The sequence below is a fragment of the Notolepis coatsorum genome (genome assembly GCF_963971535.1).
Source record: "Notolepis coatsorum genome assembly, chromosome: 4".
Taxonomy (NCBI): domain Eukaryota; kingdom Metazoa; phylum Chordata; class Actinopteri; order Aulopiformes; family Paralepididae; genus Notolepis; species Notolepis coatsorum.
The window spans coordinates 17,433,439-17,457,618 of record NC_140168.1 but is presented as its reverse complement, the minus strand read 5'-3'; the positions used below and the strand labels follow the sequence as shown (position 1 = coordinate 17,457,618).

The 24,180-nt window shown below is 45.1% G+C and overlaps 1 protein-coding gene across 5 annotated transcripts in view; it reads right to left on the bottom strand.

Annotated features, from left to right (window-relative positions):
* The window catches only part of pkn2a (protein kinase N2a), a 132,408-nt gene that overhangs the window by 53,669 nt on the left and 54,559 nt on the right, over window positions 1-24,180 (bottom strand). For all 5 annotated transcript variants that reach the window (XR_014619632.1, XR_014619633.1, XR_014619634.1 and 2 more), the window contains 4 exons: window positions 12,002-12,153; window positions 5,900-6,029; window positions 5,437-5,582; window positions 738-951 (listed from right to left, as the gene is read on the bottom strand). Coding sequence is in view for 2 of the 5 variants with exons in the window: in XM_084313643.1 (XP_084169769.1) it covers window positions 738-951; window positions 5,437-5,582; window positions 5,900-6,029; window positions 12,002-12,153 (642 nt within the window). In the remaining 3 variants the exon portion in view is untranslated. The remainder of the gene's footprint in view (window positions 1-737; window positions 952-5,436; window positions 5,583-5,899; window positions 6,030-12,001; window positions 12,154-24,180) is intronic.

The window sequence follows — 24,180 nt, the reverse complement described above, 5'->3', positions numbered from 1 at the left end:
GCGGTGGTTTTTCTTTTTAGTGGCCAGCTTACTCCTTCCATTTAACTGACGCTATTAAGCTAACGCTAGCTAATCGGTATAGCAGCGAGTGCAAGCAGCGTGGTGGCTGTGACGTCTGTAAACAAGGAGTTGATGCGCAAGGCTGCAAAAAAGACGCCTGTCGTAAAACCAAAACACACCGTTTTTAATTATTTTACATGACTATTTTGTTACCCTGCCATGTGGCGGACAGACCTCTCAGACCTCGCAAATGTCACCCCAATAGCCTCCAGCTGCAACCGCGGAGCAAGCAGCGACCTGTCTCTCGAGTCGCTGAGTGATGACTCTGCTTGGCGCAGCTGCGGTAGAAAAAAAAAAGCCCCTTTTCATGATATTTGGCGCCTCTGATTGGCTCAATTTTGTTTAAATCTGTATGCATCTACAAATCATATTATACCGAGGTAGCCAATTCCGTCAGACTGCGAATCAAATTGACGGATCTCCCCAATCAAATTGACGGATCTCCCCAATCAAATTGACGGAAATCCGTCTGGAGACGGAACGTTTTACTCACAACCCCACTTTCGGTCACAACCCGTAGTTTGAGAACCGCTGATCTAGTCTATCTGCTCCATCTAGTCCATCTGGTCCATCTAGTCCGTCTGATCCATCTAGTCCATTCTGATGTTATCTACAGCACTTTAACGCAGGTCAAACCCTAGCCTAGAGTTATTCTGATGGGTCCCGGCTCTGGTTACCTGTGAGCGCAGCGGGCTTGGTCACGGTGCAGTACTGGTTCTGTGTGGAGATGATGCTGGATCGGGGGCTCAGGGCAGGAGAGGAGAGCATGGACAGCTCCTCCACGATGCTGCTGGAGCGAGGGTGGTTCTTTGGGAGCTCGCTGAGCCTCTGCTCCAGGGAGAACCTCAGCAGGTCCAGCTTCTGACTGGACTCGTTGAACCGGGCCTGGGCCTGAGAAGAGAGGGGTGGTGTACAGTCGTATTCAGCTTGAAACTCCTCACCATTACAATAAAACTAGGGATGTCCGATATTATCGGCCGATATTGGCATTAAAATGTAATATCGAAAGGAAAAAAATACATTTATTTAAACTTTATTTACCCAGGCAAGCAAGTAAGAACAAATTCTTATTTTATTTATCGGTAAAAAAGCCAATATCGACCACCCCTAAATAAAACAATCCAGTGGTATTCAGCTTGAAACTCCTCACTGTCACAATAAAACAATACAGTCGTATTCAGCTTGAAACTCCTCACTGTCACAATAAAACAATACAGTTGTATTCAGCTTGAAACTCCTCACTGTCACAATAAAACAACAGTTGTATTCAGCTTGAAACTCCTCACTGTCACAATAAAACAATACAGTGGTATTCAGCTTGAAACTCCTCACCATTACAATAAAACAATCCAGTGGTATTCAGCTTGAAACTCCTCACTGTCACAATAAAACAATACAGTGGTATTCAGCTTGAAACTCCTCACTGTCACAATAAAACAATACAGTGGTATTCAGCTTGAAACTCCTCACTGTCACAATAAAACAATACAGTGGTATTCAGCTTGAAACTCCTCACTGTCACAATAAAACAATCCAGTCGTATTCAGCTTGAAACTCCTCACTGTCACAATAAAACAATCCAGTGGTATTCAGCTTGAAACTCCTCACTGTCACAATAAAACAATACAGTCGTATTCAGCTTGAAACTCCTCACTGTCACAATAAAACAATACAGTCGTATTCAGCTTGAAACTCCTCACTGTCACAATAAAACAATCCAGTGGTATTCAGCTTGAAACTCCTCACTGTCACAATAAAACAATCCAGTGGTATTCAGCTTGAAACTCCTCACTGTCACAATAAAACAATCCAGTGGTATTCAGCTTGAAACTCCTCACTGTCACAATAAAACAATACAGTGGTATTCAGCTTGAAACTCCTCACTGTCACAATAAAACAATAGTCGTATTCAGCTTGAAACTCCTCACTGTCACAATAAAACTAGGGATGTCCGATATTATCGGCCAATATTGGCATTAAAATGTAATATCGGAAATGACCTGTATCGGTTTTCAAAAAATAAATAAAAAAATTATTACCTTTATTATTTATTATTATTTATTTATTGTCAGAAGTATGCATAATGTTGTGTTAATTCCACAACAAGAGATATGTATTAAATGTTAATTACCTGAAATTACCCTGCATATATCGGTATCGGTTGATATCGGTATCCGAAATTAAGAGTTGGACAATATCGGATATCGGTAAAAAAAAAAAAAAACCCAATATCGAATATCAATAAATAAAACAATACAGTAGTATTCAGCTTGAAACTCCTCACTGTCACAATAAAACAGGGGTCTCAAACTCAATTTACCTGGGGGCCGCTGGAGGTAGAGTCTGGGTGAGGCTGGGCCGCATCAAATATTCCACACAAAAAGGGTTTCAAGTATTTTTTTTAATTTTTATGGAAATGTATGGTTGAAACATGCAAACGTTCAAACGCACACACACTAATAAGCATTGGAGGCTTTTAACCAGGGCCAGACTGGGGAAATCATTCAGGCCAGGAAATATAGTGCGAAATATAGCCCCAGTCAGGCCACTTTTTAAGCGGGGGTCCCCCACCAGGAGATTTTGTGTTACAAAGACTTCATTTCCTGCATTCTGGTGCAGGACTTTTTTTTTTATTTGTACCCTTTAAATGCCAGTGTTTGTGATGACATGACTGCAAAAAAAAATAAATAAAAAAAATATATATATATTTTTTTGGGAAATATCTTTTTTTTTATTTTTATTTTGGAAATCATCTGGGGGGCCGCAAAATATCATCCAGCGGGCCGCAATTGGCCCGCGGGCCGTGAGTTTGAGACCCCTGCAATAAAACAATACAGTAGTATTCAGCTTGAAACTCCTCACTGTCTCAAGACAATAAATCAATACAGTACTCTTCTCGGTAACACACACACTGACCTCAGAATGCGCCCTCTTCTCTTCTCTGTACTGACCTCAGAATGCACCCTCTTCTCTTCTCTGTACTGACCTCAGAATGCACCCTCTTCTCTTCTCTGTACTGACCTCAGAATGCGCCCTCTTCTCTTCTCTGTACTGACCTCAGAATGCACCCTCTTCTCTTCTCTGTACTGACCTCAGAATGCACCCTCTTCTCTTCTCTGTACTGACCTCAGAATGCGCCCTCTTCTCTTCTCTGTACTGACCTTAGAATGCACCCTCTTCTCGGTACTGACCTCAGAATGCGCCCTCTTCTCTTCTCTGTACTGACCTCAGAATGCGCCCTCTTCTCTTCTCTGTACTGACCTCAGAATGCGCCCTCTTCTCTTCTCTGTACTGACCTCAGAATGCGCCCTCTTCTCTTCTCTGTACTGACCTCAGAATGCGCCCTCTTCTCTTCTCTGTACTGACCTCAGAATGCGCCCTCTTCTCTGTACTGACCTCAGAATGCACCCTCTTCTCTTCTCTGTACTGACCTCAGAATGCGCCCTCTTCTCTTCTCTGTACTGACCTCAGAATGCGCCCTCTTCTCTTCTCTGTACTGACCTCAGAATGCGCCCTCTTCTCTGTACTGACCTCAGAATGCGCCCTCTTCTCTTCTCTGTACTGACCTCAGAATGCGCCCTCTTCTCTTCTCGGTACTGACCTCAGAATGCGCCCTCTTCTCTGTACTGACCTCAGAATGCACCCTCTTCTCTGTACTGACCTCAGAATGCACCCTCTTCTCTTCTCTGTACTGACCTCAGAATGCACCCTCTTCTCTTCTCTGTACTGACCTCAGAATGCGCCCTCTTCTCTGTACTGACCTCAGAATGCACCCTCTTCTCTGTACTGACCTCAGAATGCGCCCTCTTCTCTTCTCTGTACTGACCTCAGAATGCGCCCTCTTCTCTGTACTGACCTCAGAATGCGCCCTCTTCTCTTCTCTGTACTGACCTCAGAATGCGCCCTCTTCTCTTCTCGGTACTGACCTCAGAATGCGCCCTCTTCTCTGTACTGACCTCAGAATGCACCCTCTTCTCTGTACTGACCTCAGAATGCGCCCTCTTCTCTTCTCTGTACTGACCTCAGAATGCGCCCTCTTCTCTGTACTGACCTCAGAATGCACCCTCTTCTCTGTACTGACCTCAGAATGCACCCTCTTCTCTTCTCGGTACTGACCTCAGAATGCACCCTCTTCTCGGTACTGACCTCAGAATGCGCCCTCTTCTCTTCTCTGTACTGACCTCAGAATGCGCCCTCTTCTCTGTACTGACCTCAGAATGCACCCTCTTCTCTGTACTGACCTCAGAATGCACCCTCTTCTCGGTACTGACCTCAGAATGCGCCCTCTTCTCTTCTCTGTACTGACCTCAGAATGCGCCCTCTTCTCTGTACTGACCTCAGAATGCGCCCTCTTCTCTTCTCTGTACTGACCTCAGAATGCACCCTCTTCTCTTCTCTGTACTGACCTCAGAATGCGCCCTCTTCTCTTCTCTGTACTGACCTCAGAATGCGCCCTCTTCTCTTCTCTGTACTGACCTCAGAATGCACCCTCTTCTCTGTACTGACCTCAGAATGCACCCTCTTCTCTTCTCTGTACTGACCTCAGAATGCACCCTCTTCTCTTCTCTGTACTGACCTCAGAATGCGCCCTCTTCTCTGTACTGACCTCAGAATGCACCCTCTTCTCTGTACTGACCTCAGAATGCACCCTCTTCTCTTCTCTGTACTGACCTCAGAATGCGCCCTCTTCTCTGTACTGACCTCAGAATGCACCCTCTTCTCTGTACTGACCTCAGAATGCGCCCTCTTCTCTTCTCTGTACTGACCTCAGAATGCGCCCTCTTCTCTTCTCGGTACTGACCTCAGAATGCGCCCTCTTCTCTGTACTGACCTCAGAATGCACCCTCTTCTCTGTACTGACCTCAGAATGCACCCTCTTCTCTGTACTGACCTCAGAATGCACCCTCTTCTCTGTACTGACCTCAGAATGCGCCCTCTTCTCTTCTCTGTACTGACCTCAGAATGCGCCCTCTTCTCTTCTCGGTACTGACCTCAGAATGCGCCCTCTTCTCTGTACTGACCTCAGAATGCACCCTCTTCTCTGTACTGACCTCAGAATGCGCCCTCTTCTCTTCTCTGTACTGACCTCAGAATGCGCCCTCTTCTCTGTACTGACCTCAGAATGCGCCCTCTTCTCTGTACTGACCTCAGAATGCGCCCTCTTCTCTGTACTGACCTCAGAATGCGCCCTCTTCTCTTCTCTGTACTGACCTCAGAATGCGCCCTCTTCTCTGTACTGACCTCAGAATGCACCCTCTTCTCTTCTCTGTACTGACCTCAGAATGCGCACTCTTCTCTGTACTGACCTCAGAATGCGCCCTCTTCTCTTCTCTGTACTGACCTCAGAATGCGCCCTCTTCTCTTCTCGGTACTGACCTCAGAATGCGCCCTCTTCTCGGTGAGCTTCCCGGTGCCCAGCAGCCTCATCACGTTCTTGGCGCCCTCGGCCACGGCGGACTCTATCCTGGCATGATGACACAGCTCCTCCACCCGCAGGTCCAGAGGGCTGATGATGGGCTTAGCTGGAGGAGAGAGACTGCTTTAGTGTGTGTGTGTGCGTGCGTGTGCGTGCGTGTGTGTGTGTGTGGACGCCTGTGTCATAGGTGTCATTTCATGCTAGCAAGTAGGGCTGAACAATTTGGAAATTATTATGAATTGCAACTGCAATATGATCCATGATATTGGAGGAAATTATAATTCTTGGGTCATTATTCTCATTTTCATTGAAAAACGAATTTAAATCTGAACCGAGCGCATGTGGTGTACTTAGAGCAAATGGCTAATGATACAGTATTAACAACTTGTTAATTCATTCATCAACGTTATAAGAAAGACTCACCCATAACATCATTGTTATCGAAGCTCATCTCGCTGGCCTGGCTGATCTTGAGGATCTGCATCCTGATGAACTCGATCTTCGTCTTGCTGTCCTGGAGCATCTGCTGAGCCGTGGCAAGCAGCTTACGGTCCTGAAGAACAACACGCAACCAGAGCTACGTTACAAACACCATGTTGTCTGTAGAAACAACCAGAGCTACGTTACAAACACCATGTTGTCTGTAGAAACAACCAGAGCTACGTTACAAACACCATGTTGTCTGTAGAAACAAGTTATTATTATTCATATTGTTGTTACTATACTCGTACCACTGTATATAATACTGTACATACATTAGCTTAGCATATTTACTCTGTAGCTTTGTCATATATGCATATATATGTATACATTGTCATGAGCAGGGTATACATTCTCATGAGCAGGGTATACATTCTCATGAGCAGGGTATACATTCTCATGAGCAGGGTATACATTCTCATGAGCAGGGTATACATTCTCATGAGCAGGGTATACATTCTCATGAGCAGGATATACATATAAACACACACAGTCAAGACTATAATTCATGCCCTTAATTGGAACCAAAATATGACGACATGGAAAGTCTTCCCTCACCAAATGGGAGAAAAGTGGAGAAGTGGAAAAGAGGAGAAGTGGAGTGGAGAAGAAGTGGAGAATGAAGAAGAGGAGAAGAGGAGAAGGAGTGGAAAAGAGAAGAAGAGGAGAAGAGGAGGAGTGAAGAAGTGGAGAAGAGAAAAGGAGAAGAGGAGAAGAGAAGAGGAGAAGTCATTGTGTTGCTGCCTGCAAGTTTATGTCGTTATTGGGTGAATGACCCACACACACACAATGTACACACACACACAATGCACACACACAATGCACACACACACACACACACACACACACACACACACACACACACACACACACACACACACACACACACACACACACACACACACACACACACACACACACACACACACACACACACACACACACACACACACACACACACACACACACACACACACACACACACACACACACACACACACACACACACACACACACACACACACACACACACACACACACACACACACACACAGTAAGCTAACTCCACCCAGCAGCACATGGTGCAGGAAGGACCTCTGTCTGACAGGCATTTCCTGTGTGACATCATATGGACGCTGCTATTTCCAACCTAGAGGGTAGCACTCGCCCTCGCCTCCCCCCTCTCTCTCTCTCTCTCTCTCTGCCAGGGGGACAGTGTCCAGGGGGGACATACTCTAGCAGAGGTTATGCACTAGGTTTCCTGTCCTACTACAAAACAAGCGAGAGACACAGGAGCATGTATTATATACCTCATCATTATATTATATACTGGTTTCCTTGTGGTTAGGGATGGGTACCGTTCACATTTGAACCGATACGGTACCGGTACCTGTGAATCGATACCGGTACCTTTTTTCGGTACTTTAGTCTCTAAAAATGTAATCTATCTACCTCAGTTGTGGGGGGAAAAAATCCAAACTTCAAATAACCACACTTTCGACCGTTTTCGGCATGCCATTGCCCCGACTGCTTTGTTGTTGAATCAAGTCAAATCCTAGGTAAGCGTATATTGTGCGTGTGAACGTTGACATGAAAAGAAAAAAAGTGTAAAAAAATAATAATAATAAAAAAGAAAATTCCGGTATCTCGTGTGAATCGATACTCTGTAGTACCGACGTGTTTCGGTAAGTACCTTTAAAAGTACCCAATTCGTTACCCATCCCTACTTGTGGTGGCGAGGTTGCCGGGACCGGGGGGGATGGAGCGGCATTCCCGTCGCCGTGCATGGCAGTGTGAGTGGCGCGCGGGCTGTTTGTGTTTTCCTCCGGTCATGACGTGCTTTATCAGGGGATGTGTCTTGGATGGGGATGTGGTGGGGATTTATAACATGTATATTTTTGTATGTTTGATTTTACAAAACAGGGGAAGTTCTCGATAAGCCTCTAAGCTTCTAACTTCTCCTTCACAATATGGTTATAACTTATCGTGTATTTTTTTTTACTTTTGTTTAACTGTGTTAATAAAAAAATACAAAAAAATACAAATTGCTGTGTGGGGTGTTTCGGGGACTGGCTGTTGCAAGGGGGGGCTCACATGCCTTCGAGCAACACTGTACTTATTGTACTTATTTTATGCCTATTCTTATGTCTGCACGTTTACGTTGCACTACTTTTATTGTCTTTTGTACCTATTCTTTTTTTTTATCCACTTTTTCTCCTTATTTTTCTCCCATCCCAATTTCGCCTCGCCAATTCTCCCTTCAATTCTCCCCTCCCCTGTCTCGAACGTTGCTAGACCATGCCTCCCACTGGTCGGCTGCACGAGGAGGCAGCTGTCGCATCTTTCACCTGAACAGCGCGATCTCTCAGCGCGAGGAGTAACGCGTGGGAGGCTCACGCTGCCCCCGATACTTCCTGATTCTGCTGTACAGGCGCACCAACCGACCTGTAGGAGTCGCTGTCCACAACGTCCAATCCCCACCCACCGGCTTTCCCACCCTCTAACACTGCCAATTGTGTTAGTATGACGACTGGCCAAGCCGGTAGCAACGGCGAGAGCTGGGCTCGATACCAGCATCTCCTGCGTTAGTGGCGAGCGCCTTGCCCACTGCGCCACTCAGCCGCCACTCTTTTGTAGCTATTCTTATGTCTGCACTTCATGCATTGTTTTTATTCAGTCGACTGCATGCCGATTTTAAGCCTATGTTAATTTTATGCTATTTGCTGTGGGGCACTTTGGGCTGCGGTCCATGTGTGAAAGGTGCTATATAGATCGAGTTATTCATATTTATTATATTTTATTTATATTTATAAATTAAATCAAATAAAAACCTATGCATTGAAATGTCTAAGTATCGACGGCATTGGAAATGAGGGTGATCTCAATTGTCCTTTTCGAGGTTTGAATGAATTGCCAGCCCGCTTCATGAATTAGTACCTGAACCAGTTCATACAATATTAAATACCTCATTATTACCAGTGGACCACAAGCTACAGCACCACAGAATATCTATCATACCTGCAGTACACACAGTGTACCAGTCTGAATATCTCTACCTGCAGTACACACAGAGTACCAGTCTGAATATCTCTACCTGCAGTACACACAGAGTACCAGTCTGAATATCTCTACCTGCAGTACACACAGAGTACCAGTCCGAATATCTCTACCTGCAGTACACACAGAGTACCAGTCTGAATATCTCTACCTGCAGTACACACAGAGTACCAGTCTGAATATCTCTACCTGCAGTACACACAGAGTACCAGTCTGAATATCTCTACCTGCAGTACACACAGTGTACCAGTCTTAATATCTCTACCTGCAGTACACACAGAGTACCAGTCTGAATATCTCTACCTGCAGTACACACAGAGTACCAGTCCGAATATCTCTACCTGCAGTACACACAGAGTACCAGTCTGACTATCTCTACCTGCAGTACACACAGAGTACCAGTCTGAATATCTCTACCTGCAGTACACACAGAGTACCAGTCTGAATATCTCTACCTGCAGTACACACAGAGTACCAGTCTGAATATCTCTACCTGCAGTACACACAGAGTACCAGTCTGAATATCTCTACCTGCAGTACACACAGAGTACCAGTCTGAATATATCTACCTGCAGTACACACAGAGTACCAGTCTGAATATCTCTACCTGCAGTACACACAGAGTACCAGTCTGAATATCTATCATACCTGCAGTACACACAGAGTACCAGTCTGAATATCTCTACCTGCAGTACACACAGAGTACCAGTCTGAATATCTCTACCTGCAGTACACACAGAGTACCAGTCTGAATAGCTCTACCTGCAGTACACACAGAGTACCAGTCTGAATATCTCTACCTGCAGTACACACAGAGTACCAGTCTGAATATCTATCATACCTGCAGTACACACAGAGTAGAGCATGGCACTAACACTGCCAGGGTTAGGGGTTCTATTCCCAGTGTAGGTCAATGGGTAGAGCATTGACACTAACATTGCCAGGGTTGGGGGTTAGATTCCCTGTGTAGGTCAATGGGTAGAGCAAGGTACTAACACTGCCAGGGTTAAAACCTCAATACCCACTCTACCTGGCATGTTATGTGAGAGAGGATGGCGCTGTAGCATGGTACCTTGGAGGATCATATGTTATGAGAGTGGTCACGGTACTGTGTGGTACCTTAGAGGATCATATGTTGTGAGAGTGGTCAGGGTACTGTACCTTGGAGGATCATATGTTATGAGAGTGGTCAGGGTACTGTACTGTACCTTGGAGGATCATATGTTATGAGAGTGGTCAGGGTACTGTACCTTGGAGGATCATATGTTATGAGAGTGGTCAGGGTACTGTGTGGTACCTTGGAGGATCATATGTTATGAGAGTGGTCAGGGTACTGTACCTTGGAGGATCATATGTTATGAGAGTGGTCAGGGTACTGTACCTTGGAGGATCATATGTTATGAGAGTGGTCAGGGTACTGTACTGTACCTTGGAGGATCATATGTTATGAGAGTGGTCAGGGTACTGTACTGTACCTTGGAGGATCATATGTTATGAGAGTGGTCAGGGTACTGTACCTTGGAGGATCATATGTTATGAGAGTGGTCAGGGTACTGTACTGTACCTTGGAGGATCATATGTTATGAGAGTGGTCAGGGTACTGTACCTTGGAGGATCATATGTTATGAGAGTGGTGAGGGTACTGTACCTTGGAGGATCATATGTTATGAGAGTGGTCAGGGTACTGTGTGGTACCTTGGAGGATCATATGTTATGAGAGTGGTGAGGGTACTGTACCTTGGAGGATCATATGTTATGAGAGTGGTGAGGGTACTGTACCTTGGAGGATCATATGTTATGAGAGTGGTCAGGGTACTGTACCTTGGAGGATCATGTTATGAGAGTGGTGAGGGTACTGTACCTTGGAGGATCATATGTTATGAGAGTGGTCAGGGTACTGTACCTTGGAGGATCATATGTTATGAGAGTGGTCAGGGTACTGTACCTTGGAGGATCATATGTTATGAGAGTGGTCAGGGTACTGTACTGTACCTTGGAGGATCATATGTTATGAGAGTGGTCAGGGTACTGTACTGTACCTTGGAGGATCATATGTTATGAGAGTGGTCAGGGTACTGTACCTTGGAGGATCATATGTTATGAGAGTGGTCAGGGTACTGTACTGTACCTTGGAGGATCATATGTTATGAGAGTGGTCAGGGTACTGTACCTTGGAGGATCATATGTTATGAGAGTGGTCACGGTACTGTACCTTGGAGGATCATATGTTATGAGAGTGGTCAGGGTACTGTACTGTACCTTGGAGGATCATATGTTATGAGAGTGGTCACGGTACTGTACCTTGGAGGATCATATGTTATGAGAGTGGTCACGGTACTGTACCTTGGAGGATCATATGTTATGAGAGTGGTCAGGGTACTGTACCTTGGAGGATCATATGTTATGAGAGTGGTCAGGGTACTGTACTGTACCTTGGAGGATCATATGTTATGAGAGTGGTCAGGGTACTGTACTGTACCTTGGAGGATCATATGTTATGAGAGTGGTCACGGTACTGTATGGTACCTTGGAGGATCATATGTTATGAGAGTGGTCAGGGTACTGTACCTTGGAGGATCATATGTTATGAGAGTGGTCAGGGTACTGTACCTTGGAGGATCATATGTTATGAGAGTGGTCACGGTACTGTACCTTGGAGGATCATATGTTATGAGAGTGGTCAGGGTACTGTACCTTGGAGGATCATATGTTATGAGAGTGGTCAGGGTACTGTACCTTGGAGGATCATATGTTATGAGAGTGGTCAGGGTACTGTACCTTGGAGGATCATATGTTATGAGAGTGGTCAGGGTACTGTACCTTGGAGGATCATATGTTATGAGAGTGGTCAGGGTACTGTACCTTGGAGGATCATATGTTATGAGAGTGGTCAGGGTACTGTACCTTGGAGGATCATATGTTATGAGAGTGGTCAGGGTACTGTACCTTGGAGGATCATATGTTATGAGAGTGGTGAGGGTACTGTACCTTGGAGGACCCGTTGTCGTACATCTGGATCATGTTTTCTGCTCCCTGTTTGACTTTCAGCTCGATGTCGTTCTGTTTCCTCAGTGCCGTGAGTCGACTGCTGGTGCACAGCCTGGCCTCGCTGTTGGGCGTGTCTGGGGTCAAAGGGCAATCTGAGGGGGGGGGGAGACAGAAAAGAGAAACACTGAAGAAACATGTGGTGTTCAGTTCTAGTATCCATCTTCTTGTCCGACTCTGGAGAAGACGGTAAGAGCATTTCATCATCTATGGTGTCTATCTTCTTGTCCGACTCTGGAGAAGACGGTAAGAGCATTTCCCATAATATTGGTGTATTCCTTTAATGCATATCTACCTTCTGTTATACATACATAAGAAAGTATTTGTCAAAACCCCCCTTAGTTAGTATTCAGATTGTTCCTGTTCGATATGGCATAGTTCATTATTGCATGTCTGTCCACACAGTGAAACTCATGATCAGAATAATCATTCGTACACATTCCCCTAATGAGGTCACTTCTTTTGAAGGACCCCCCACTGTGGTAACTTAGTAAGAGTAAGATATTCCTTTATTGATCCCCTTGGGGAAATTCAGGAGCTAGCTTGAACATCGGAGACACCCGAGCAACGCCCTGCTCACAGAACATCAAAGGAACCTGCTCAGGGTCTTGCGACAGACTCAGTCTTTCCACACTTGAGATCAGATAAACAACCGTTTGAATTTAAAAAAAAAAAAAAAGAAGAAAAGAAGAAAAAGCAGGCACTGGAATGAACCGGTGTGTGTGTGTGTGTGTGTGTGTCTCTGTCTCTTGGTGTTGCTGGCTGTGTGTGTGTGTGTCTTAGTGTTGCTGGCTGTGTGTGTGTCTTAGTGTTGCTGGCTGTGTGTGTGTGTGTCTGTCTTGGTGTTGCTCACTGTGTGTGTGTGTGTGTGTGTGTGTGTGTGTGTGTGTGTGTGTGTGTGTGTGTGTGTGTGTGTGTGTGTGTGTGTGTGTGTGTGTGTGTGTCTTAGTGTTGCTCACTGTGTGTGTGTGTGTGTGTGTGTGTGTGTGTGTGTGTGTGTGTGTGTGTGTGTGTGTGTGTGTATGTGTGTGTGTGTGTGTGTGTGTGTGTGTGTGTGTGCGTGTGCGTGTGTCTTAGTGTGACGTGTGTGTGACATCATGGTACTAGAACCACTGCTCTATCACCTGGGTTTAGCCATGGTGATGAAAGCAACGGCAAGCAATAGGATTACATGACTTTGAGTGAATGGGCTAGATTGTGATTCGATTGTGTAATCTGGATTATATTGTGAAAGACAGTTTCCCAGCCCTGTGGTGCTCTCTCTTTCACAAACCTGCCAAACCTCTCCTGGCTCAGAGCTGCAGCAACACAAACAAGATGAGAGACTGAGGAACTGTTTACCTGTTTAACAATCTGAGGAACAGGTACCTCAAATGTCATGGTTTCATTCATATCTCACTAATAGATCTCAGTTTGTCAGCGTCAGCGGCTCATCCTCCCCCCCGGCCCCAGTCAACCACGGTGTCCCCCAGGGCTCTGTGCTGGGTCCCCTACTATTCACCATCTACATGCTCCCCCTCGGTCAGATTATACGTCACCACGGACTCAACTTCCACTGTTATGCTGATGATACTCAGCTCTACATCAGCACCTCACCATCCTCCCAGCTCCCCCCACAGTCTGTAGTCAACTGCCTCCACGCTATAAAAACCTGGATGGCAACCAAATTACTCAAACTCAACAGCAAAAAGACAGAGCTCATGGTTGTGGCCCCCAAGGCACTGCTCGGGAAGGTTGGAGATCTCCTCCTCCACGTTGACGGCTCTTCCATCTCCCCGTCTCTCGAAGTCCGTAACCTGGGCGTCACCCTTGACTCCACACTTTCATTTCACTCCCACATCAAATCTGTCACCAAGTCTGCCTTCTACCACCTCAGGAACATCTCCCGTCTCCGACCCTCACTCTCAGACTCTGTGGCGGAGACCCTGATCCACTCATTTGTCACCTCCCGGTTGGACTATTGTAATGGAGTCCTGTTCGGGGTACCCAGCAAAGCCCTGGACAGGCTCCAGTATGTCCAGAACTCAGCTGCCAGGGTTCTCACTCACACCAAGCCCTGGCAGCACATCACCCCCACCCTCATCCATCTCCACTGGCTTCCAGTCAGGTTCCGCATCACCTTCAAACTCCTGCTCCTCACCTACAAATCCCTCCATGCCCTCGCCCCCCGGTACCTGTCTGATCTCCTCCACCAGTACACTCCATCCCGGAACCTACGATCCTCTGATCTAGGTCTCCTCTCCATCCCTCGCACCAGGTTACGGACTTTTGGGGACAGAGCCTTCAGCGTGGCGTCCCCTACCCTCTGGAACTCTCTCCCCCCCGAAATCCGCAACGCCCCAACCCTGGACACCTTCAAATCCGCTCTAAAAACACACCTCTTCACCAAGGCTTTCCCCATCAGTTAGTTTTAGATTAAATTAGGTCCATTATCCCCTACTTTCCCTCATCCCCTCTTCCCCCTCCCCCCCTACTTTCCTTGCCCTATTTTTTGTCCTGATTGTAAAGCGACCTTGGGTTCTATGAAAGGCGCTATATAAATTTGATTTATTATTATTATTATTAACAGTCTGAGGAACTGTTTACCAGTTTAACAGTCTGAGGAACTGTTTACCAGTTTAACAGTCTGAGAGACTGTGGAACCGTTTACTGGTTTAACAGTCTCAATAACTTTTTACCAAGTCAGAAACTGACTTTTAGGCACGCACCAATCAGACCAACACCAGCTTAAAGGGTAAAGTAATTCAACCTTCTCTCCTGTGTCTCCTCTACTACTCTCTCTCTCCCTCAGCCTTCCTACTGTCTCAATAAAGAACCTTCTCTCCTGTGTCTCCTCTACTACTCTCTCTCTCCCTCAGCCTTCCTACTGTCTCAATAAAGAACCTTCTCTCCTGTCTCCTCTACTACTCTCTCCCTCCCTCAGCCTTCCTACTGTCTCAATAAAGAACCTTCTCTCCCGTCTCCTCTACTCTGTCTCCCTCCCTCAGCCTTCCTACTGTCTCAATAAATAACCTTCTCTCCCGTCTCCTCTACTCTGTCTCCCTCCCTCAGCCTTCTTGCTGTCTCAATAAATAACCTTCTCTCCCATCTCCTCTACTCTCTCTCTCTCCCTCAGCCAGGGTTCGAAATTAACGGGGGCTTGGGGCAAAATGCCCTCGAAAATTGACCAAATGCCCTCGAAAATCAGTTAAGGGGGGCAATAAAAGCCCCTGACAGTTTACTAATTATATATATAATTATATATATGCTCTACAGTGCGAGCATTTCCCCCGTATTTGCCCCTAATAATATGTGTGTGTGCGCGAACCGGAAAAATCATTTACTTGCAGAGTGAAGATTACAAAACAGCTCCGCTGTTAATAGTTAAGAAACTGGACTGAAATTCAGTTTTTGGGTGGAATGCAAAGAGGGAGGGAGGCGGGGCCCGCTGCGTGTTACAGGGTGCTTGAGAGGTGCGAACACAGACAGACAGACAGAGAGCTCTGCTCTGCTTTCAGCAAGCATGCATAGTGCTGTGTAACATTAAGTTACACTGCTATCTTAACGTTAGCAAGCTAAGCATCTGCATAGCGCGACCTGTGTAACGTTAAGTAACTTGTGTTCGGCGGGGAAAGACCGTTCCATTTGTAACACAACTCCAAAGAATAACATCCAAATGATCCCGATGCGCATTTCCTTCATTCCACAGCACTGAGCGCGCAACGTATTTCATTGATCGATCTGACAACAACACAACTTGCCCTCAGGGACAATCATATTTAATCTATTTAGATAGAGTATGTATGTATTATTTACAGATAATTGAAGGTACCTCAAAACATGAAACCAAGCCATGTCACACATCGTGTGTGTGTGTGTGTGTGTTACTTGAACAATTGTCACTCTGCTCCTAAATTTCTGTGTGCTCCTAAATTTGTATTTAGATTTTATTTATTAACATTTTATTTAGGAGCACATGTGCTCCTTGGGAAAAAGGTTAGCGTAGAGCCCTATATATGGAGACATTAACATTACGTTATCAAACATAGGGACGAAGACTGTAAAAAAAAGTGTCAACAATGTTTTATAATTTTTATGTAAATTTTCATTATAAAAATGTTGTGCCCCCGAAATACAAAAAAAAGCCCCTGAAAATCAATTATGGGGGGCAAAAAAAGCCCTTGAAAAAAAATGTTAATTTCTAACCCTGCCCTCAGCCTTCCTACTGTCTCAATAAATAACCTTCTCTCCCGTCTCCTCTACTCTTTCTCTCTCTCCCTCAGCCTTCCTACTGTCTCAATAAAGAACCTTCTCTCCCGTCTCCTCTACTCTCTGTCTCTCTCAGCCTTCCTACTGTCTCAATAAAGAACCTTCTCTCCTGTGTCTCCCCTACTCTGTCTCCCTCTCAGCCTTCCTGCTGTCTCAATAAATAACCTTCTCTCCCGTCTCCTCTACTCTCTCTCTCTCTCCCTCAGCCTTCCTACTGTCTCAATAAAGAACCTTCTCTCCTGTCTCCTCTACTCCGTCTCCCTCCCTCAGCCTTCCTGCTGTCTCAATAAATAACCTTCTCTCCCGTCTCCTCTACTCTCTCTCTCTCTCTCTCTCTCTCTCTCAGCCTTCCTGCTGTCTCAATAAAGAACCTTCTCTCCTGTGTCTCCCCTATTGAAAACCTTTATTTATCCCCAAGGGGAGATTCAGATGTCCATCACAGCATAACAGCTATTTAAAAACAGTTAATGGAAACAGTTAATACATAACATACACATATTTAGTATGTTAAAAACAAGATAGACAAATACATAGGGCTAAAAAATAGCTAAAATAGAGCTAAAAGTGGTGAATGGAAGAAAAGAAAAAGAAACGAGTCCAATCGTGATATTAAATAATTAAATTAATTGGTTACAGTCTACAACCCAGCTCCTCCAGTCCACTGCAGTTAGCTCGTCCTGGCCCTGACTGGTTGTGGTGGTCCGTCTCCCTCTGAATATCTAAGTTAGCTAGCTAGCTCTAGCCTCCAGGCTGTTGCGTTATGTATTGAATAGCTAAGTTAGCTAGCTAGCTCTAGCCTCCAGCCTGTTGTGTTATGTATTCAATAGCTAAATTAGCTAGCTAGCTACTAGCCTCCAGGCTGTTGTGTTATGTATTCAATAGCTAAATTAGCTAGCTAGCTCTAGCCTCCAGGCTGTTGCGTTATGTATTGAATAGCTAAGTTAGCTAGCTAGCTCTAGCCTCCAGGCTGTTGCGTTATGTATTCAATATCTAAGTTAGCTAGCTAGCTCTAGCCTCCAGGCTGTTGCGTTATGTATTGAATAGCTAAGTTAGCTAGCTAGCTCTAGCCTCCAGGCTGTTGCGTTATGTATTGAATAGCTAAGTTAGCTAGCTAGCTCTAGCCTCCAGCCTGTTGTGTTATGTATTCAATAGCTAAATTAGCTAGCTAGCTACTAGCCTCCAGGCTGTTGTGTTATGTATTCAATAGCTAAATTATCTAGCTAGCTACTAGCCTCCAGACTGTTGTGTTATATATTCAATAGCTAAATTAGCTAGCTAGATCTAGCCTCCAGGCTATTGCGTTTGGTTCTATTCTATGAATAACGTAAGTAGTAGAGAAGAACTTCATTTTCATAGGATAATGTTTTAATAGGCTTTGGCACTTGATATGTAGATAAAGGTTTTAACTTAAATCATTGTTGAGCTGGCTGGGTGGGTTTTTGCATGAATTGCTTGTGCACAGCGCATCTTTACAGTTTTGTGAGCAGAAAACGGAGGTTTCTCCATCAACATAGTGTTGAGGAACTCATGGCTTCAATCTAATCTCCCAATTGACATCTCATGTCTTGATCCTCCTACCTAAGAGACTGAATGACTATGAAACAACTGCGGCGTGAACCGGAGAAGGTGAATCATGGAGTCTGAATGACTAATCAAGCGCATACCGCTGTGGTTTCTGTTGATAGATCCTGGGAGAGTATGCTAGGTTGCCCCGGGCGACGCCCTGCCAGATATAGACTACTACTAAGGAGGTAGATCATAGGCTCATCAGACGTTAGCGAGCTGCGTGCTGGTGGCAGCAGATGACGGTACACAGAGAGCGAATGCCGAGTCATAGATAAGCAAAACTCACAAAATTTATATTCCATGGCCACTGGGAACTATTTGAATTCTAATCGAAAATCAAACAAAAGCATTCATTCTGAACGTTACATCACTGATGCTTGAAATGTAATGAAAAAAGTTTTAAAACATGGCAAAACGTACAAAATGTTGCCACCATGTAACACATCGCCAGTCTCCCTTTCGTCATCTTTCTTTTCTGTTCTCCCAGCTGTTAACAGACTGTTGTAGCCAGCATGCCGTTCAGTGGTGTAACAGTTAATAGAGTCCCCTCTCAATACATTGTGCTGCACTGTATCCACTAGTGGTGTGCAAGGGCCTTGAAATTAAGCCTGTGCCCAGCCCGAGCCCATGACGTTCAGGCCCTGCCCGACAATAAGCCCGACTGTAATGCAACATTTGAAGCCCTAGCCTGAGTGAAAGCCAGAAAAAAAAAAATATATATTAGACTTAAACATTTATTTTGTATTGGGCGGCTAGGTTGCACCAGAACAATTATTTGCACTCGCACGAATGCTCCCAATTATATTTTGAGGTCGCACAGATACAATTTCGGTCACATATGTGACCAATTCGGTCGCAATTTCGAGCCCTGAAATCCATTCAAGACAAAACGATATTCACATAAACTATGATTTAACGACTATTGTAATATTAAAAGTAGAGATGTTCCGATACCATTTTTCCCTTTCCGATCCGATTCCGATACCTAAGCTTTGGGTATCGGCCGATACCGATATTTATCCGATACCAGTGCATAAAAAAAATATATATATATATATATATATATAAATTATACTTTTTTTTTTTTTCCAGATACTGTTATACTGTTTTTTAGTAATAACTAGAACGTATGGTATTTATTCAACAACAGGTGATTGTATAGATTTGTATTAGTATCATTAATCAATGAGTATGGGCTGCAGCACTGCAGATATACCCTACTCCAATGATCCACACGGACATTAAACGGTGTTGCACTCGCTACTAAGTGGCTCTGCAGATATACCCTATTCAGTCTGTAAGCTAGAGGCAGATAGAACATTCATGTTGTGATTTTTGATGCAAAATAAATATTCAACATTCTCTTTTGAAACTCCGCCTCAGACTCTTATCCTTTGGCACTTGCTGTACTTTGCTTGCAGGTCTGCAGCCATTAATGCTGGATTATGAGTAGCACCAACTTTAGACACGGTAACGTTATCAAGCTAAGCTAACTGACCTAGCTCGTCTTCCCGCATTGACATTTGATAACGTTAGTAATAGTCAGCTAACGCTAGTCCGTAGCTACTTAACTTAAATACAATTCACCGTGGGTGCATTATTGTTGATAGACGGTCACGGACAGTGTTAGGTCCTGGAGAAAGGACAGGCGATCATCTGATTTGATGTAACGTTAAAGCGGATGTTGTTCCAACTAGCTATCTTTCCAGATAATGCTATCATAACACCAGCCAAACACATCCCGATTCCCGTCCGAGCTCCCCGTCACACCGCACTGTCGGGGACAATGGAATTTAAGAAAGTGTATCTGCTGTTAAAATGACACAGCATCACACTTTAAAACATGTTCATTTTATAATCCTTACTCTCCGCAGGACTCGGCAGGAGATAAATTACATCATGGGATCGGAGGCTAGAATTTACGTGTACTCGCCGATACCGATACCAGCATTTTAGGCAGTATCGGCGGCATTTCCGATACTGGTATCGGTATCGGAACAACTCTAATTAAAAGATCGATGCCCGGCGTCTCTGGTGACTCTCGAGGGACACGCTGCGGTGAGGACCGCAGATTCAGACGGACACAGGCGTCAACTTTTCTGTGTTAGATATTAAAGTTCTCTGGCACAAGTAAAGACAAGTAAAGACGAGTCAAATTCTTTTCACCATGAATAATTAATGGCTCACGACCAAGACATTTCAACTTTATATATATAAAAAAATAAAAAAAAATCGACACAAAAGAGTCGAGTTTACTTCTGGAGACGGGGAGCCATTCAGGTGTTTTCATGTTTCTGTTACCTTCGTTTGTGTGTCTGTCCTCAGGACAGCAATAAGGGCCTGTGTGCCATGTGGTAATGGAACTGAAGGTGTGTGTGTGTGTGTGTGTGTGTGTGTGTGTGTTCAGCCACATGCATGTTGAAACATAGCACACATGGACCGTTAGCCCCGCCTCCTCTGGGGTTTCCCCCCAAAAATGTCTCCTCCTCTCCCCTCTCTCCTCCTACACTCAGCCCACGCTGGGCCAGCTGACAGGGGTTACTGAGCCCCCAGCTGACAGGGGTAACTGAGCTCCTCTCCTCAGGCTGACTACTGAGCTACTGGATTCTAGAGGGCTGATGTCAGCGTTGGACACAAGACAAGGGGAACCCTCCCTCTCACACTACTACAACCACTGGTCTAGTAGAAAAGAAGCACTAAAAGAAGTATGCTCTCGTCACAGAGCAGTCGATATATACACAGGACAGGGGAGAAACTTCCCTCAGTCCATCATACTTATGATCAAATGAGTCTTCTGCTAATACAATGAGACAGGAGGAACACTCCCCTTTCTATATCGAGAGAGTAGGGAGGCTGAGAGGGAGACAGAGTAGGAGAGAATGTTATATATTGAGACAGTAGGGAGGCTGAGAGGGAGACAGAGTAGGAGAGAAGGTTCTTTATTGAGACAGTAGGGAGGCTGAGAGAGACAGAGTAGGAGAGAAGGTTATATATTGAGACAGTAGGGAGGCTGAGAGAGAGAGTAGAAGAGAAGGTTCTTTATTGAGACAGTAGGGAGGCTGAGAGGGACAGAGTAGGAGAGAAGGTTCTTTATTGAGACTAGGGATGCCCCGATCGATCGGCCACCGATCGTTATCGGCCGATAATCAGTATAAATATGCGATCGGGGAATTCCGATAATTAGTCATATTCGCCGATCGCGGAAACTGATCAAGTGGATATCTCACTCGCTTGTCTCAGACGCACAGGACCTGCAAACTGCTCCTCCTCCCTAGCCCCGCCCGTACCCGTGTAGAGTTTGTAAACACAGAGGAGGCGGACCTCCTCTGCTGAGTCTAGATAGTGCATTCGACCTGCGCTAACGTTAGCTACCTAGCTATCGTTACTGTTTAAACAAAATTACCCAGTCAACTATTCACTTTTAGTAGGCATTGTCTAACGGTATTTAGCCGGCTAGCTACTGATAGCTCCGGATATCAACAAATGCCCCAGGAAGTCTAGTAGTCCATGTTGATATCTCCGTTAGCTTGCGTTAGCTGACGTTAGTTCACAGTTTAAAACGAAATGTCCGATTGAACTAAATAGTTGTCTTAACGTCATCTAGCCGGCTAGCAGTAGCTACAGATAGATCCTGATATCAATGTCTTATAACATTGATTGAATGCGTATTCGAGCTGAGGGCTTGCTGAATGTGAAATGACCAAAGCATAACGTTACCAATAGGGTCCCGCTGCAGCGCCGGAGAATCCTTTTTGGAGCTGGAGGCTACTAGAGTACACAGACAGTGGAGCTGTTTGCAGATAGCGAGCATTTTGACTTGTTGCGTGGTGGCGATGTCTCGCAGATAATACAAGTACAAGTCTAATTATATAATATATATATTTTATTAAAAAAAAAAAAAAAAAAAAAAAACTTTTTATATAAAATAATTTTTAATTTCTTTTTAATCAAAAACGATCGGTATCGGATCGGTATCGGCCGATATGGCTCACGACGATCGGTATCGGTGGCAAAAAACGTGATCGGGGCATCCCTAATTGAGACAGTAGGGAGGCTGAGAGGGAGACAGAGTAGGAGAGAATGTTCCTTATTGAGACAGTAGGGAGGCTGAGAGAGACAGAGTAGGAGAGAAGGTTCTTTATTGAGACAGTAGGGAGGCTGAGAGAGACAGAGTAGGAGAGAATGTTCCTTATTGAGACAGTAGGGAGGCTGAGAGAGACAGAGTAGGAGAGAAGGTTCTTTATTGAGACAGTAGGGAGGCTGAGAGAGACAGAGTAGGAGAGAAGGTTCCTTATTGAGACAGTAGGGAGGCTGAGAGAGGGAGAGAGTAGGAGAGAAGGTTCTTTATTGAGACAGTAGGGAGGCTGAGAGAGAGAGAGTAGGAGAGAAGGTTCTTTATTGAGACAGTAGGGAGGCTGAGAGAGGGAGAGAGTAGGAGAGAAGGTTCTTTATTGAGACAGTAGGGAGGCTGAGAGAGGGAGAGAGTAGGAGAGAAGGTTCTTTATTGAGACAGTAGGGAGGCTGAGAGGGAGACAGAGTAGGAGAGAAGGTTCTTTATTGAGACAGTAGGGAGGCTGAGAGGGAGAAAGAGTAGGAGAGAAGGTTCTTTATTGAGACAGTAGGGAGGCTGAGAGGGAGAAAGAGTAGGAGAGAAGGTTCTTTATTGAGACAGTAGGGAGGCTGAGAGGGAGAGAGTAGGAGAGACGGTTCTTTATTGAGACAGTAGGGAGGCTGAGAGAGGGAGAGAGTAGGAGAGAAGGTTCTTTATTGAGACAGTAGGGAGGCTGAGAGGGAGATAGAGTAGGAGAGAAGGTTCTTTATTAAGACAGTAGGGAGGCTGAGAGGGAGATAGAGTAGGAGAGAAGGTTCTTTATTGAGACATTAGCGAGGCTGAGAGGGAGACAGAGTTGGAGAGACGGTTCTTTATTGAGACAGTAGGGAGGCTGAGAGGGAGAGAGTAGGAGAGAAGGTTCTTTATTGAGACAGTAGGGAGGCTGAGAGGGAGAGAGTAGGAGAGAAGGTTCTTTATTGAGACAGTAGGGAGGCTGAGAGAGAGACAGAGTAGGGGAGACGCAGGAGAGAAGGTTCTGGTGGGATCTGATCCCAGGCCAGCAGGGAGACAGAGTAGGGGAGACACAGGAGAATGTTCTGTTGGGATCTGATCCCCCTCGTACTTGGAACCTGTTTCGAACATGATGCTACATTTTACATTTACATCTCGTCGTTTAGCTGAACGCTTTTATCCAAAGCGACTTACAAGTTCTGTACGACAACAAGTCATCAGGGAGGTCACAACTAAGAACGAGAAGTGTGTCTGGTGTGTGCCAGGTGGACATTTGTGTTCTACCGAGCGTACATTCCTAGTTGTGTATAAAATCATATTTTTAATTCCGGCTTTTAATAATTTCTTCCAAAATTTTACTTGGGTATTGGTTCGTATATGGACGTCTTGTTGCCATGCCAACCGATGATATCTCGCTATATGAACATGTCTATCTATCTAATTCCTGAGATTCCACAGGTCAGCATGGGACACGTGGAGGAGGGGACGCATTCCAAACAGTGACATCATCATCACTGGAGGAAGAAGCCACCATGAATGTTGTTCTATTGTTCAGGTCCACAGGAAATATGATGTCATGACAGAGATATCTGTATACATCCTCCTGTATCTATACCTCCTCCTGTATCTATACATCCTCCTGTATCTATACCTCCTCCTGTATCTATACCTCCTCCTGTGTCTATACCTCCTCCTGTATCTATACCTCATCCTGTATCTATACCTCCTCCTGTATCTATACCTCCTCCTGTATCTATACCTCCTCCTGTATCTATACCTCCTCCTGTATCTATACCTCCTCCTGTATATCTATACCTCCTCCTGTATCTATACCTCCTCCTGTATCTATACCTCCTCCTGTATCTATACCTCCTCCTGTATCTATACCTCCTCCTGTATCTATACCTCCTCCTGTATCTATACCTCCTCCTGTATCTATACCTCCTCCTGTATCTATACCTCCTCCTGTATCTATACCTCCTCCTGTATCTATACCTCCTCCTGTGTATCTATACCTCCTCCTGTATCTATACCTCCTCCTAGACACAGAAACCTCCTGACAGACACATAGAAACTCCTGACAGACAAATAGAAACCTCCTGACAGACAGATAGAAACCTACTGACAGACAAATAGAAACTCCTGACAGACAGATAGAAACCTACTGACAGACACATAGAAACTCCTGACAGACAGATAGAAACCTACTGACAGACAAATAGAAACCTACTGACAGACAGATAGA